Here is an 18,212-nt window from a genome sequence, read left to right on the forward strand (position 1 = left end):
TTTTCAAATTCTCTAGATTCACATAGCATGCAGCCACAATTTGGGAAGTCATCATGTCCCAGTAACATTGTTCAGTTTAATAAAGTTTAGTGATTCTAGCACTATTTATATAATGTCTATAAGGCTTCCGCCTACAATATATATATAATACCTGTCAAACCCAAAACTTCTTTAGATATGTGCTCTATTTCAGTTAGCATTTCTGCATTGATTATTCTTCACTGTTTTGGCTTGTTTTAAATGTGGAAAATTTACTTTGAGGTATGTCAAGACTTCTTATGCTTTTGGGAAGTCAGGGCAGCGAGCATGGGATGGTGTGTAGATTTGCCAGTGGGAGAACTAAATAGTTTTCTATGAAAACATTCCTGTGCTGACTGAGATTAAGTTCCAATGGAAAATCCCCACCTTCTCAATATGAGTATTATTCTGATAGGAGCTGAGACAATAAATATGATTGTGTGAAGTTGGAGAAAGGGGTACCTACATAGTAAGCAGCCATGTCAATCATGATAACAGTCTCTCTGCTCCCCCCTCTGCTAACCTGTCACATGGAAAGACAATGCTGCTAGTAAAGTCCAAATCCTCTTAAATCCCAACATTAGATTGTAAAATAAAATTGAAGTCATCAAATTAAAGAGCAGGATGCACACAGAGCTGTAGAACATAACATTTCCTACCACTCTGTTAGGCTAGACTGTGCCATGCCATGGATGATTTACATACAATGATCTCATCAGGTGTAAATGGAGATTCATTACCATATAGCTGATAAGGTCTGTACCCCAAAATTGTTTTAGAAAACACACACCTGACTTTACTGTAACGTGGCAACATATTTTGTAGTAGCCACACAAAAAATCTAAGATCTGATCTTGTTTCAAAACAAAATAGTTCAGAAGGATAGCAGACTTTTTGCCCTATGAATCATCTATTGCAGTGTTACTAAGAGTGTTACCTATGTATTTCCTTTATCTGCTTTGTATTTCTTTCCCACAAGGCAAAGAACACAACTATAGAGGAGACTACAAAACACAGAAGTTTCACTCAGAAAAGCTGAACTATAAAAGTGCTATAGATTACTTCTGATGATTTACATGAGGGATATGGTTATCATAAGTCATAATATAACCCAAAATGGTGGAGGGGACAGTGCTGGTGCAGAGGGGAGTCAACTCAGTGCTCTATCACTCAGCACTATGACCACGCTAGAAAGAGTTGATTCTGGAAACTACTGAGTAAAGCAGCTGGCACAGGAGAGAGAATTGCAAATAAATGTGTTGTTTTCACAGATACTTCTCTTTGGTTGCACAAGCAGGTGAGGGCTTTTGGATGTGCCAACTCACCCTCTCAGTTCCTTGTTGCCAAATGGAGGGACTAGTAATCACCCCCAGCTGCACAAGTAGTGAGCAATCTAATAGCTTGAATTTTCTCTGCTTCATGGTGCCTTAACAGCACAGTACTGCTCTCTAGCAGACACTCTACTTTCATCCATAATAACATTTAACAATTAAATCTAGGTCAAGAGCTAAAACCATGAAGAACTACTTTTCCACATAACTGTAACATTTCTTGCACTGACAATAAACAAAGACAGAAAAACAGTTTGAAAGACTTGAGGAAATTCTTTGAACAGAATAACAAAAACGGGGTGAGAAATGTCGTTTGTGAATTTGCACAAATATCCTCCCTAGAATTCCAAGTGGCTCTCTTGTCAAATTATGCAACACCTTCTAAAATCTTTGCATATTTTAAAAATATGAAGTAATCTGCTTTGTAACTCTTTCTGGCTAAACGCCTAGCACTACATTTCAGAGCACAGCTCTACAACCTTATCAGACAACTGGGAGTGTTTTCTGGAGCAGCAGGTAAAAAAAAGAAGTTATAGCCTCTTTACCTTCCTGACCAGTATATTCTAGGTTCAATGCCATGGATCAATATTACAGTTGAGATATACCACCTTCTGCATCAAGCTTATATGGCTGAGACGCAGTGAAAATATTAAAGGGAGAGGGAGGCAATTAATGCAGAAAAAAAATCCTGAACCTTAAATAAAACCATTCCAGTTTCTATCACTTTGCTAAAATAAGCTTTTTGGCAGATGCTAATATTCTGAGCTGGCTGGCAGGCTGAAATGAGTCTGTGGGAATCAGGTAGCACAAATGGGTGGCTTGGAGAGAATGTGAAGCTTCCTGTGAGGTTATTTTTAACATTTTCCTGATGTTCCAGGTGTCTACAATGGGCCAGAGAAGATACAGTCCTTGCCCCTGGAACATAAAATCAGTGAAGCAGTGTATACAATGCAAAATTCAGGTGTCACACAGAATGTGAGTGCCAGGAACATGATTCTTGGTATCATCACAGAGCACTGCCACTCCTTACAAGTGCATAACCCTCTTCAAAATCCAATCCATGCAGACATCATTCAAGGGTTGGGAGTGGATGAGTCACAGACATCTAGGGGATGACATTATGTAGGTTCTGATTTTAACCCTCATTGTTTTTTCAGCATAGAAAATACGCACAGTTTAAGCTAATTTTATTGAACGCTGCTATAACAAACCCCTCTTGTTGACTGCTCTCTCCAGAGGGCTTAAAAATAAGTTATAGATATTTAACTGTTTTGCAGCTCAAAGAGTGCAAGTGAGACTGATCTTGACTAAAGTGTAGTTTGCTTAATATAACTTTGCTATAACTGCTGACTTCTCAAAATACGTGCACCTCTAAGAGCTGTTGTTACATGTCCAGTGGCAATAACATATTGAGCCTCCACAAGGTTCTAGTTCACCCTGCAGTACCCAAAGGTTTAGACCAGTTATCCAGATACAGAGCCTCAGGTTCTATATAGTATGTATAGCATGCTATCCGAGATCAAAACAAATACCAAGGTAGTCATTTGAGCATGCAACAAATATCTAAAAATAGGTTTGGACTCCTAAACTTACACGATTCATAGGTGTGTACATCAACCATCAACAACTCTGGATCTATTTTCTATAACAGCTTCCAGAGAATTAAATACAGATCTAGGAGTCTGCAAACATAAGCATCATAACTAATTATTATAAGATAAACTGTGATGGAAATCTACCTCATGCTGACCATCATCAGTAAATGCAGGATGATTTATCCCTCACTGAGAGAAGGAAGAAGAGCCTCATGCTTACCATGGAGTGAGATAATTCCCAGAACTAAACACTGCAGTGGAAGTAACACATGAGCCAGATCCCCACTTCCATGACTTATCTGAGCACCCATATCTTTACACCAAGTGTCTTGTTCTAGTAAAACATGGACTCTGAGATCTAGTTCTAGGTGATCTTCCAAATTCTTTTCAGAAAGGGCAGGATTGGCTTCTGACAGTGTTTAACAGCATAAGCCAGTTGTCCCTCCTGTGTAGCATATTTCCATGTTTTCAGTGCAGTGTATAGGGAAGAGGAATACCACTGTCATATAGTACACCCACTTTGCTTCTTGCCCATTAATTACTAGGAGCTGTTCTAACCTCACTTTATTCAGAGAGCGTTTATGTGAGATTAACTTGACCTTGATTTTATTAAATTTGGAAATATGACAAAACAGCCTACATCACTATTTCTCAGTCATGTTTGTGAAGTGCTTTAAACATTTACAGCACATTAAATGCTAAATGTTAAATATCATGATGTCAGGCAAAGTGCTTTTGGTGCAGCAGCGAAAATGGCAGCATTATAACATTCTCAATGTACTGAAACTGATCACTAAAACATTCTTGCACAACTAAAAGAAACTGGCAACACACAGATGCATCTAGCCTGGTATCTAGAGAATAAAGACAAGTTTTTCTAATTAATTCTGACTTCAAGTTTCCATATTGTGGAAAGTTTTCTTCACTGTAAAGTACTAAAAAATTATATGCCATGTTAGAGGCACCAGGTAAACTTCTGTTACTGCTGTGTGATACGAATGAGAAACAATGAGTTTTGCTTAGTACTCCATTGGAATACTGCTTACTCTGCTTCAGATTAATTTGCATTTAGGTGTGGGAATTTTACAAAAGTGATATGACAGCTCAAAATATTAATTATCCTTATCCCAAATGTCAGGAAAATTATCCATTTGTATTCAGAACAGCACCCAACTGCACTGTTGCCTTCAATAAGATGGTGTCTGATGTCGTTCAAACAAACAGATGAATTAATTTCTTTCCCAGGGTGAAACAGGAAATATTTGTAAGTGACAGCGATATCACTCTGTTAGTATTACTTTCATCCTTGTATCCTGTTATTCTTTTCAAACTGTTCAGGTATGCTAATTTGAAACCTTGCTCCATAAACATTTACTTTCTACCCTGCTTAATCCATGCAAATATTACCAGGATCTTATCAAGGAATTTCTACAAGAATTAAGTAAATGGAGGAAAGTGCCATGTTATTATTTATTTATTTAAACATCCTAAAGAGCACAGCTGTCCTGAACCTGGATCAATAATAATTCCTTAATGAAAATGCAGGTCACAAACAGAATGCCCAGTCAGAAACAACTACCTTCTAAACTAATCTGCCTTACAGGTGAATAAATTCACTAAGCAACCTGTTAAACAAATACTATCATGTTTACTTTCCACAATGCAAGAAAGGCAGAAGCTGACAAGCATTCCCAGGAACAAATAAAACAAAGTAATTACTTTTTTTTTAAACAAATGTAAGAGCAATAATGCAGTGTTTTGCATCTTTAAATACCTATGCTAAGCAACTAATGATGCACAGAAAACTGAATGTCAAATAAATACTGCAGATTATAATACTGCAGATTATTTGCCGCTTTTTATGCCTGTGCAATGCAATTCTGATTCTCTGCATATGTACCATTTCATCAGGTCATATCAAATCATGTTTTGTCAGTCTTTATTAATTCAGCCTAAATCCAGTCACATGACACACACTTCAATGCACTTAGTATTAAAAAACATTTTCCGTAATTCCAGTTATTTTTAAATGTGAATAGATACATCCGATTACCCAGTGACTTGCATGTCAAACATGTTTTTACTTAAGGTGTTGAGCAGTCATTTAAAATACCCCCTTACTTTTAAATTACAACCCACAAACTACTGAGGAGTTGGTTTCTTCTCTTTGTAAGAGCAGTGATTGAGCTAATACTAATGGGAATTATTGAGGCATACCATTAAAGTTTTAGACAGTCTCAAGTTTCCAACAAGACTAAGAAGTACTGCTGTGCCGCTTACAGACTATTTTGCAAAAGGTAAAAGCTTAGCAAAGGAACATATGCAAATTTTCATTCTACCCTAGTATGATTAAGTCTCATTTCAATTGTACACATGGGACAACAAAAAATTAAATATGTACATTATGTTCTGTAAGCATAATTACATCCAGAAAAACAGGGAGTGAGTGGAAAGAAGATGATGACAAGAAAAAAAATAAATTGTTTACCTGATACTGTACAACACTTTTCCAGTTTTAGAAATCCTCAACAACTTGTTGTCTGTTGTGACATCATGGAAGTTTGCTCCCTTCTCATTGGCAAAGAATAAATCTGGCTTCCAAATAGAGTCCAACATAGAGGGATCCAAATCCAGGGAATCATCAGGATATTCACTGTAAGCCAGACGTGAGTCATTCCACTGCTGTCTCAAAAAAATGTTCACTCTGTAGTCCTACAGAAATGCCATGTAAAAAGGTTACTAAGCCACTTACCAAAACTGGAAGCCCACTTTATCTTTCTTTATGCTCTACCAGCATTACAGCAAACATTTATGTTATCCTTTGAACATAAGAGTTGTCATTTGAAAATAAAGCGGTCTAAATGCTGTATTGAACCAAACAAACACAACTGGTACATTTTCCAAATCAAAATTACTTCAGTGATGAAAAAAATATTAACTACAACCTCCAATATTAAATACAACCCTCTTTCAAATGCTATGGATTAACTCAGAGGTACTTAGAAAGTCAAAAAAGCATTGCAGCTAGATATATACAATTTCAACAAAGAATCTATAAAACTACTAATTTAAATAAATTGCTTCCAATATGTAAATCAATTATATCTAATGTACTCATGAATGGTTGCTAATTCCAGTGAAGCCAGATTTGTATAGAAGAAATTAAACCAGCACTTCTTATTTACTGTTTGTATCCTTTTTCTGTCTACCGTATGCTTTTCTCTGTATGTTCCTTCATTCAATCCTCCCTCTCCGCATCCCATTAAAATTGTTCTAATTGCATTCTTCTGCACAGTGGTCTGCTAGTCAGAACTGGGAAAGGCAGCAATTACTTAGAGGTTCATTTAGAAACAACATTAATGCTGTGTCAAGAACTGGCTATTAAAGGAGAGTGTGAAAAGAGCTTTTAGGGTCTAAACTCTCTGGAGGGAATGGAAGGATGTTAATGTTTATTCTCTTTATCCTGAATTTCCAAAGACGGCAAATAAGAGCTTCATCTCCCCTAGCTTTACCCACTATTATGGCATATTTACCTGAAACTACCACATTTAACTTGCTTGTGAACACTCTTAGAAATACATCTACTCTTCCTCTAAAAGGAAAATATTTAATAATATTTATATCGATGATATTCTCGAAGGAATATGTTATCAAATAATTCTGACAGCTGTACAGACCTCTCACATTTAGGATTTGCTTTATGGTAGCTACAGTACATTAAAATGGCGGCACTGTGCTTTTGACTTGGAAAATGTATGAGCTGACCTGGGCTTAGTTAGGCCACTGAACTGCATAATCTGAAGAATTTATCATCCTTGAAATGTAAATAAATATTCTCACTCTGATGAGAGCTGCAGAAAGCAGCTTGCCCAATATGCAGACTCTGTGAATGAGCCTCTCCAAGCTTCAACATTCCCCACCCTTCATTCAGTGGGTTGGTGATGAGTTGTGCTGCTGCCCTGACAGAGTATTTCTGACATGCAAACTGATGCAGTTTTTTAACCCAATGTGACGATATTTTACAATCTCACTAGGAACGTGATTTTTCTTGCTTTATTTATCATTTTCATTTTGGTGTTGGGTAGATGTGAGTCAAAACAGGAATGTCTGTTAATCAGAGCAAGAGAGACCTGAGAGTGGTCTTGAGAATAGCACATTTATTAAAGATACTTACGAAAGCCTGTACCTGTTTTTCACAAGCCACTGTGCTTTTTATGATGGTGGTGTTTCATACAGTTAAAGATCAAATAGCTACTTGCAGTTCTGAGCTTATAAAATGTCTTCACATCTTGTGAGGATACCTTAACCCTAAGCATACTTTCCTTTGTTTCCTGGTCTTAGAAACTGAGAATGTCTTATGAATTTGTATGGGACAGTTTTAGTTATAAATCCAGGAAAGCACTTGATTATCATTCTGCAGAAAAGAAGGCAGCAACCGCTGATAGCTTAAAATTGTTACAACTAGTTGTGCAACTGCCTTTAATTTTTCTTTGAAATAAGATATGTAATGAAGTCTATGGAAAACAGAGGGATTTTTTCCCCCCATGACATAGAAATCATAAATAAGTCAAATCAATAAATTGTTCAGAAATATCTAAAAATAAATGTACTTTCATTAACTTCAGTAGTTGGTGATTTAGACAACAAAAACCAGTCTGAAATATCCTAATTCACAGGAGAGCTTGCATATGATGATATATATTATACCAAAAGCATAAATAATGCAAATAGGATTACACTATCTTTTTCAATCTGTACCTTCATAAACATATCAGAGTTATCACCCTGATACACTTAGAAATTCTTTCTCTCTTCAAGCTTTTTGTTGGAAGCAAAACAGCACTGAAACCTTTGTTTATGTCTGATAGACTTTGCATATATATATGTACAGATATTTTAATAAGAAACAAAAATGGAATATAACATGCATATCACAAAACCATCACTACTTTTTTCTCCTATGTTTGTGGTATAAGCAGTTGAGAGGGATGTGTGTTTACACAGACCTAATCATGTGCAGAATTTTGAATGTACTTTTCCTGTGCTAACATTGTAACAATCTTCTGAAGAAAATTTCTCCTGAGAACAGTATCACAACATGGATCTCAGGCACACTACAGTGTGTATTTTGCAAGTTCCTGAGGGTAGAAGTGGGTGGACTGTAGTAATGCACTCCTACACGTCCATGAGTACACCTGCTCCACAAATTCTTTCTGACAGCACCACTGCTCTGAATGAGGAGCGTGGACCTGAAGTTTCAATCTCAGTTACAACACCAATGTCAGCAATAGCTCAAGGCAACTCAGATAAACAGTTTTCCTCTGTTCTCGAGTCATAGAATCAGAGTGATACTAACATGCTAAAGGAATATTCATCTGATCAGTTTTAGTAGATTTATTTGAAGATTTAGGGACCTAATCCACAGATATACTTAGTTTGTGTTATAGGACTCTAGACAGAAATAGTCTTTCAGCAAATCCATGTCCGCCAGATTCACTGCCTAGAGCTTCAGAAAATCTCTGGGTCACTTTGGTCTGGGGCACTGCTGTGGCAGGGAGGCGCAGGGGAGTTCCACTCCCTCTTCAGTACTACTTTCTGTCTCTGAATTGACACTCATCTTAGATCTTAGCCTTCCTCCCATCTTCCCCTACAACAGCATTGATTGTCCAGGTGTTGAGTCGGATGTCTGAGGCAAACAGCAGACTTAGCTGTCCTTCCATGCATGGGAGGGGCTTGACAAAGAGACTACTCTCTAAATCCTAAATATGAATGCTAACTGAAAAGTAGTGGTTTAACGACCTATTTCAAGGCCATGCGGCAGAAGAGCACTTGGTTATCTATGTACCTAAGCATGCAATGTGTCCCCAATGGCTTCGGTGGGAGTACCTTATGCAGTTAACACTATACATGTGAATTAATCAGGAGCTAACAACCTTATCTGCAATTCTGTTTTTTCTAGTGGAAAGATAATATCATACAGACAGCCACAGCTTTAAAATAAGCTTTTAAAATAAAGAAATAGCAATTTTTCTGCTAACATAAGTACTCAAAACACAACTGGAGTTTGATGCATTTACCCCAACAGAGAACCTGCTGCATAGTGTCAGTCGTTGATTATAGGGCATAACGACAATAATAATGTCCTCACAGTTAGTCATTTCTGTAATTAACAGTTAGCTCGTCAATGTACAAACTGCTCTTAGCTTCTCCTACAGCTGATAGCTAAAAAATCCTGGTCATTAGCAACACTGAACATCTGAGTTCTTTGGGACTCTGCCCAGCCTGATGTAGATTACTCATCTATGATACTCAACTGCAGTCATGCTGTACAGTGAATTTTCTGCTGAATACTGCATGTGTGAATGCTTCCAAAAATAGATACAGAGCTTACTGGCATAACTGGTTTTTTTCAGTGAAATTACTCTGGATCGTCTTATCTTTCTTTGCAAGTTATGGTTTAAATGAAAGAGAAGTGAATCAATGAAGAAAATTTCTGACAATTCCATCTTGACTCTGGCCTTTTTTTTACTATTTTTGTTTTGGTATAATATATATCAATCTAGTATGGAAGAAAACCATTTCTTTTGGAGAAAAAAAGAATTGTGATACTGTCCCATAGATGCATTATAGTGCAGAAAGACTAGTACATATGCATTTTGTTTCCCTAGATCTTTGGGAATAAAACTCATGAAGACTCTATGGAATTCATCCATTTGGAGAAAACCAGCACAAGATACTGTTTTATTTCTGAATTAAAGGTTTTAGCTTTTAGAAGAATATGCTGGACATGAGTTTGCTGGCCTTTCACACAGAGATAAATTTCATCCTGGTGCCCGTCCCAATCAGAAAACAGAAGCTACTCGTGATAACTTATTGAGACGCTTACTGAATTTAGTAGGTCTGGGACAGTAATCATGTTTACCATGTTCATTTCTCCTACTGAAAGCTTCTCTGAACAGGTTTTTATCTCCCAATTTCCAATGAGCTGCTCTAGATCACCCAAGTTATATTCTGATAATGTCCCTTCAGTATACATATACATGGTTTCACCAAGCATTCCTATCCTCTGAGAAAGGAGTGTCTCTATTGAATTTACAATCCAGGGTTTTAAATGAATCGTTTAGTTTTATGTCAAAACCATCAAGAGCTTTTTATAGGGAAAAATGAATCCTAGAACTCAAACAAAACTCATTATTTATCACAAGCGATGACAACATTTTTACCATGTGATTACATCTATTTAGTCACACTAGTCATTAAAGAAGTGTCAGCATTAATAAAATCAATATCAAACCATTGAACAGCATGTAAAAGAAATCTCTTCCACACTTTAGGCAGCTATTATGAACAAAGCAAACTAAGAAAGCCAATAGTCTTTGTTTTCATCTACTTGAACGTTTGGCTGTTTTCAGCAAAATGTGTTAATGAACATTAGAAAGGTGCACATTAACATATTTGATAAAAGGTAAAATGCAATGAGGGGATTTAATCAAAGCAATGAAGGAGTCTAATTAATGCAATCAGCATTATGTCGTGCAAATATTTTCATTGAATGCCATCTTGTAAAGCCAGTGACGTGCAGGATTTTTGCTACTTAATGCTATGCTGATGCCTCTACATGCTAGGATCAACAGACATGGCTCAGTAAAAGAGGCTACATTCATAGCTATCTTCTGAGAATCCTTTAAACATAGGAAAACAAATGAAGTTTTTTAAAAAAATGAAAATTAAGTCTGATGATCATTATGTTACATCAAGATATTATTTTCCCTGTCATTTTTAACTTGATTTCAGTTTTATTTTAAGGAGTTTTTAAAATATTACAGATACATAGTCTAAAGCATTAATCTATCTATTTTATAGCTCTGTACATTATAGCTTGTCATTTATAAAAGAGTCTTTCCCACATTATTTAAGAAAGCAACCCGCCCTAGCAATAACTGGCTCTTTATCTCTAGAAAACATTAAATAACAGGGTGGGTTTTAAAATAAAAATACTTAAAAGCAGAAGATTTTGTGTTCTTACATTCCTTAGACACCACTTTCTAAAATGATGGCATGAATTACAATTAAAATTAAAGAAAGTATTTGAGTATTAAAATAATTAAGTTTGGTTAAATATCTGCTCTTCCTTCGTAATGCAAGGATTGCAAGGCGGTATCTATCCCATTTTATAAAAAAAAAATAGCTCTTCAATATACCTTAAGTCTATTTGTGGGTAGTAAGTTCATTTTTATTTACCAAGAACTCAGTCCTAAAGGATGCTAAGCACTTTATTGCCTCTGGCTTCAGCAGATACAGAAATACCCAGATGCTGTGTACGAGTCCCTGGAAAATGGGGTTCTGAAACTACGTTCCAATTGTTTCCAGTGTGTCCTGAGGCAATGAAAATAACTCTTGCAAACTTTCAGTGAAGGTGAGAATACTCATTTTTAGGTTATTTTGTGGCAGCATGACTTGAAGTGTTCAAAGTCAAGCTGGGATTTATCACTAAACCCTTTCTAGAATTGGTTTAAGACACTTGTGTATGAGCACCTGGTAATTATTATGGGTTTATCACATTATTATAAGAAAGCCATCAAAAATCTCTCTCTGGACTAATTCAGGTCTGTATGTAGTCTGTAGTCAGGTCTGTATTATGCTTGAATAAACAACTGATCATTTTGTTAATGGTTTGAAAAAGATTTAAAAAATCAGCATCTTTTTAAATGGACTGAGAAAAAATATTTTTCATTTTTCTTAGCAAATATTGAAAAAAAAAGAAAATTTATGTCTAGACTAAAAAAGAAAAAGTTGGATTAAACTTTTCATTCCCATTTTTTTAGCTTGACTTTGTTAAACGTAAAATTTGGCAATTTAAAAAAAAAAATCTCATCTTGAAATGAAAAATTGAATATATATATCAAAATTAGAACTGACATTTTCATTTTGACCTTGTTTTATTGACCGATAGTGTTCTCTGAATTCAGTCAAAATAAACATTTCAGTCAGCTGGGATCCTATCATTTCCTAGTACTAATTTAACCCTCAAAATACCCAAGTCTCCTATAGCTATATGTTTTACTCATTTGACTCAAGTTATGCATTTACTTCAGTTACTGATGTGGTTGCAATTCTCAGAGATTTACTAAGTTAAACAAGACTGTTCTGGTAGCTCTGTCAGCACAGTCTGCAGCAGCAGATAATTCAGTGTGTGGTGTAAGACCCACTCAAAATATGGAGTACTTGGCAGGGCGCCCCACAGCTGAGCTCCAGCCTCTCCTCTGCCTCTTCATTGCTAATAAAACCTGAGAAAGCTGGTTTGCACACACCTATATTTGCTGTCATCATAGTCACTACAGACTATGGTGCTGTCACTGCATATGTACATTTAGACTTGGGTAGTTGAGTTTAATAATTTATATATATCTTCATATAGTTATTTTATATTTTTTTATTTTAATTCAGCTGGTAGGCTTTTAGTATCTTAATAACTTAGTAAGTGTCCCCACATCCGGAGCATCTCTATTCTACATCACATCCCACTCCTTCACAAGATGGCTTCAATGACCAGTCCCACTCACCATTGTAGTTTCTGCTATTGAACCAAAGCTGTTGATAAATATGTTGCAGGTAACATTTACAGGAGGACCTGCAAGTTGAACAATAAATAGAAAAATTGACAGGTTTTGTTCATGACATATATTAAGTATTGTTGTTCGCTTGCCAGTGGCATCATAGCACTTACCATTGTGGTTTCTGTGACTGATCCAAAACTGTTGATAAAAATATTGCAAGTAACGTTTACTGGAGGACCTGTGGAATGCAATAAAAATGTTGCAATATACATTGAAACAAAAGTACAGATCCCTCAGCCTCCGTACAATCTGGTACAGATGTGGCTGAAAACAAGTAGAAAGTGAGTTTTCCCAAACAGACCGTGTAAATATCCATCAAAAGAAAAAAATCAACACTAATTTAATTCACCTAATTTCATTGGAAGTTGTTACATAAATACACTGAGCTACATCCTTGCATTTAAGGATTTATGAGTTGAGTGAGGGCATAAGTGTAACAGATTTTTCTTTACCCACAGTACTAGTGCAGAATATGTTTCAACATTGCAACCACTCCTCTCTCCCTTCCTTCTTAGCTTAAAATTTAAAAATTTTGTTTCCACACCTGTTCTACTCTGTGCAAAAGCTTGCTGCTGAAAATCCAGCAAAGGCCACTTTTCACACTGACTCCAGTCCACTGAAAACAGAGAAGTAGCTCTTCATGTACCTGATCTGGAGATGTCTGCCTTGCCATAAACAAATATTTAGCAGTATCTGTTCTAGCTTGACACAGCTTTCGTTAAATAGCTATTTGTAATCTCTTCCCTCCCACCTCCTTTCCTGTCATTCAGCAGTCACTGACGTGTAGCAGAATGAATGGGGACTTAATATTCAATTAGTTGTCTATTAGCCTCCTAGTTTTTTCGGGCATGATGAAATAAACAGGGGTTCTCAACTGAATCAAAAAAGATTAATGCTAAATGCCTGCATTTCAGTAACACAAAAGTTGATACAAGCATTGAGTATCAAGTACTTTCTTCCTTCTTTTCTCATTATTATTTTACTGACACAATTTTCCTTATATTAAAAAAAAAATGTCAGTGCACAGAATATAAATAACTATAGTTGGTTTCAAATTTAGATCTGAAATTACTTTACAAAAGATTGAAACATCATTATTTTCTTTTTTGAAACATGGAAAGATAAAGTAATGTGCCCAGTAAATCCAGTATACTATCATCTTCCTGAGTGCTAGACCACCCACATTCAAGGAAACAAGCATGTTGGTTTTGGGAAGAAAAACCACAACAGTAATACCTGTTGAGGCTAAGTTCTGATGCAGTGTGTTGTTCAACTCAGGTTTTGCAACATTTTATTTTAAAAAAACACTTCCTTTTTGCATTGTAAATATGTTTTCACTTTCAACACCAAGCTAAAACAAGTCAAATAGCCTGCTATTCTCCCTCCGTAGTATCTTTTTTTCCTGTTTACCTGATGTATTTCTACTAGCTAGGCAGCTTGACCAACATATTTTTCTACATCTAAGCAACAGAATCACTGAATCACTGAAGGAAGAAACTTCTGGAGATCACCCAGTCCCCCTAGGCCATCTAGTCCCAGAGTAGGATCAGCTAAAGCAAGTTGCTCAGGACCATGCCCTGTCAGGTTTTGAATATCTCCAGGGATGGAGACTCTAGAGCTTCTCTGGGTAACCTGTGCCAGTGCTCAGTTACCCTCACAGTAAAAGGTTTCTCTTATGTTTAAGTGGAATGTTCTGAGTTTGTATGTGCCCACTGCATCTTGTCCTGTAACTGGGCACCACTGAGAAGAATCTGGATCCATCTTCTTTACTTATCCCCCATCAGTTTTTTATGCACATGGATAAGATCCCCCTGAACTTTCTCTTCTCCAGGCTGAATGGCCTCAGCAATCTCAGCCTCTTCTTGTATGATAGATCCTCCAGTCTTTTAATCACCTTTGTGACCCTTTGCTGGGCCCATACCAGCAAGTCCATGTCTCTTTTGTACTGGGGAGCCCAGAGCTGGACCCAGAACTCCAGATGTGTCCCACCAGTGCTGAGCAGAGTGAAGGATCACCTTCCTCAACCTACTGGCAATGCTCTGCCCAATGCAGCCCAGGAGGCTATTGGCCTTTGCTGCAAGGATACATTGCAAGCTCATGTTCAACTTGGTGTCCACCAGGATCCCCATGGCCTTTTCTGCAAAGCTGCATTCCAGCTGGTCATATCCCAGATTGTTCCTTCCCAGGTGCAGGACTGCATTTCCCTTTGCTGAACACTGTGAGGCTCCTTTTGGCCCATTTCTGCAGCCTATCCAGGACCCTCTGAATGGCAGCGCAACCCTCTAGGGCATCAACTATTCCTCTCAGTCTTGTATCTCCTGCAAAGTTATTGAGAAAATTAACTCTATCCCAGCCAAAACCAGCACAAGGGTACACTCTGTCCCCTCATCCAGATAATTAATGAAGATGTTACACAGTATTGGTCCAGTATCGACCCCTGCAGTACACCAATAGTGACTGGCCTCCACCTGGCCAGTCACTTCACGCTGCTGATCACAAACCTCTGAGCACAGCAATTCAGCCAGTTTTCCATGTATGTCACTGTCCATTTAACTAGTCTGTTCCAACAGTTTGTCTATGAGGATGTTGTGAGAGACAGTGCCAAAAGCCTTGCTACAGTTGAGATAAACAACATTCACTGCTCTCCCCTCATCCATTAAACCAGTCAAGTAATTGTAGAAGGCTATTAGTGTGGTCAGGAATTATTTCCCCTTCAGAAATCTATGCTGACTACTCCTAGTCATATTCCTGTCCTTCATATCTGGAAATGGCTTCAGAGAGAATTTGCTCCAGGCTTCGAGGTAAGACTATCCAGCCTTTAGTTCCTGGATCCTCCTCCTAGTCCTTCTTGAGCATAGGAGTAACTTTTTTTTTCTGTTATGAGGAAACTCTTCCAGTCGCTGTGACCTTTCAAAGATAGTTAAGAGTGGCCTCACAATGCCTTCAGACAGCTCCCTCAGCACTTTGCATGTTTCCTATATGGTCCCATGGACTTGTCTGTGTCCGGTTTGCTTAAATGCTCTGTAGTCTGATTGTTTTCCACTGAGTTTTCCTTGATCTGGACTTTTCCACAGGCCTTAGGCACATGGGATTCTTGAAGACTGAGGTGAAGGAGGCATTGAGTGACTTGGCATTTTCCCATGTTCTTTGTCAATGACTTTTTAATCTCATGGTGTTGTCTTGCAAAAGCTGCCATATGTGAGTACCACAGCTTTCAATTCCTGAGCGCCAGCAGAACCTAGTAAACACATTTACCTATGTTAGGAAAACACGTTTAACTATGTTAGGAAATATGCTACCACACAACAGACTGCAGTTCAGATGTACACTAAGTAGGTACATGCTAGAGAACCGCATCTTGCAACAAAACTAATATCTCCCTCCATGTATCTCCTCAGTTCTATAATGTCTTTTACTTGTCTTCTGCTGGTAGATTTGGAATAGGATAAGAACTCAGTAAACTCAGTAAAAAAAATAGAGAATATCTGGTTTGTGACTACCTGAGGAATCTGAATATGCATAAGTCTATGGAACCTGATAGGATGCATCCCAGATTCCTGAGGGAATTGGCTGATGTCGTTGCCAAGCCACTCTCCATGATATTTCAAAAGTCATAACAGGGACAAACTTTATAGCAGGGCCTCTAGCCATAGGACAAAGAGTAATGGTTTTAAACTGAATGAGGGTAGATTTAGACTAGATATAAGTAAGGAATTTTTTACAGTGAGAGTGGAGAAACACTGGAACAGGTTGACCAGAGAGGTGGTAGATGTCCCATCCCTGGAAACATTCAAGATCAGGTTGGACAGGGCTCTGAGCAACCTGCTCTAGTTGAAGATGACCCTGCTCATTGCAGGGCAGTTGGACTAGATGACCTTTAAAGTTCCCTTCTTACCCAAATTATTCTATGATTATGATTCTATGGTACTCTTCATTCTCAGAGTTTTCTGGAAAGAGCTTTATTGGTGAGATATCACCAATTCAATTTTTTTCTGATCGTTTATATTTGTTTATAATCATCAAAAGTTTAATGCAAGATTTGCAACTGAATGAGGACAAAAGACACTTATCAGAGGATCATAAAAAATAACATTTGATCATACAACTTACAGATTCTAAGCTAAAAGTCCAACTTTCTCTTAAAGTCAATCTGCTGGTGATGGGGTTTCTAAATGTGCATAGGAAACATGAGCCAAATGAAGTAGATAAGAAAAAGATAACTAACTGAGCACTGAATGCTTTTATTCTTTTTTTATTGATCTTTTTTTTCTTTGTTGATATTATTCCAGTGGGAAAAGGGTGTATAAGTTTTGTACATCTTAAGGAAGAAATGCATTTTAAAGAGGGCACACAGCATAATTTTTTCCAACGAAACATTTCACACACTCCATCCTATAAGATGTTTCTAATCTTATAGTTCATTTAAAATGAAAGCAGTAAACTTCTATGAAGTATAGTCAAGGTTTGAGAGCATAATCTAAAACTTTTCAAAGGCAATGGAAACATTTAATTTTACTTTACTGACTAAAATCTAAAAAGAGTTGACATTACCTCTAAAAAATTAAGCAAAGTATACTTTATTATGAAATCCTTTTTTCCCCTTAGTTTTCCTTTTGTCACCTCTAATGCAACAACGTAACAGTCCAGACGCCTTTCAGGCACATTCTAGATAATGAAAGTGGTTTTCGAGTCATAAGGAAAATGTCTGCTTCTTGAAAGGACTCAGAAAAAAACCCAAAACCAAACCCAAAACAGGTAGCTAATGCTCAAATCCACCAGAAAGTAGATGTTATTCTGAGAAACAGCTAAACTAAGATATCACTTCTGTTCCCTGCAGCTCCCATCCCCCTGCTTCCCCAGAGGGTCTGCTGCTGCTGCCAGTTGACAGGACTCTCCCATACACTACCTTCTTGAAAACCCCTGACATTATAATGTGTCATACACCTCCTGCGAATTTAGAGCACTTATCACTTACAGAAAGTCCTCAGCACTCATCTGCTCACCTTAGCCACAATAAACCTGAATATACCAAATATTGCCCTGAATTTGCTGTGGCATATTGCCTCATAGGTCCTGTACCGAAAGTGGCTGTGATCTGGCTACCATCTAGCTAGAGAGTGAATCTTTTCCTTGTCAGCTGCCAGAGGGGGTGAATCCATCCCAACGCGTGGGAGAGTCCCCATGCTGAGTGATGAGTGCTGAAAGATGTACGCTGAGCCCCATCCAGCTACTAACTGCAGCTTTTGCTGAATATTCTCCAGTATTGATAACATAGCCCCAAAGCTTCCTTCATTGGGTAGGTTCTTGAGAAGATTTACTTGTACTCTTGCCTTGGAGATCATCCTAATTGCAACTAATCATATCTGTATTCTCACATTCACCCCAGTTCTGCCTTTTTGTTGTAGAGTTTCCAGGCTGCACCTCGCAGCCTTTTTCTCTTCACATTAATTTCAGCCTTATAGCTAAAATGTCCTTAGTGGGAATATAATCATACAAGAGATTTAAAATGATACCTGTGCACTAGCCAATTTTGTTTGATATGTGTATTTATTAAGGGGTTTTGTAAGGCAAATTAAAATACAGTACACACACACAGAACTGTGGGCAAAGCAGAGATGTTGAAGCAAAAATGAGAGATAATGAGGCAGAAC

The 18,212-nt window shown here is 37.4% G+C and overlaps 1 protein-coding gene across 4 annotated transcripts in view; it reads right to left on the reverse strand.

Annotated features, from left to right (window-relative positions):
- Nucleotides 1-18,212, reverse strand: part of GLRA2 (glycine receptor alpha 2) — a 130,460-nt gene that overhangs the window by 94,766 nt on the left and 17,482 nt on the right. For 2 of the 4 annotated variants that reach the window (XM_074858753.1, XM_074858751.1), the window contains exons 3-4: nt 12,508-12,575; nt 5,433-5,656 (exon numbers count right to left, since the gene is read on the reverse strand). In XM_074858753.1, the coding sequence (XP_074714854.1) occupies nt 5,433-5,656; nt 12,508-12,575 (292 nt within the window). Of the gene's footprint in view, nt 1-5,432; nt 5,657-12,507; nt 12,576-12,671; nt 12,740-18,212 lie in introns of all 4 variants that reach the window. The other 2 variants (XM_074858754.1, XM_074858752.1) reach the window with 1 other exon arrangement.

Source organism: Strix uralensis, chromosome 2, assembly GCF_047716275.1.
Source record: "Strix uralensis isolate ZFMK-TIS-50842 chromosome 2, bStrUra1, whole genome shotgun sequence".
In the NCBI taxonomy this organism is placed as follows: domain Eukaryota; kingdom Metazoa; phylum Chordata; class Aves; order Strigiformes; family Strigidae; genus Strix; species Strix uralensis.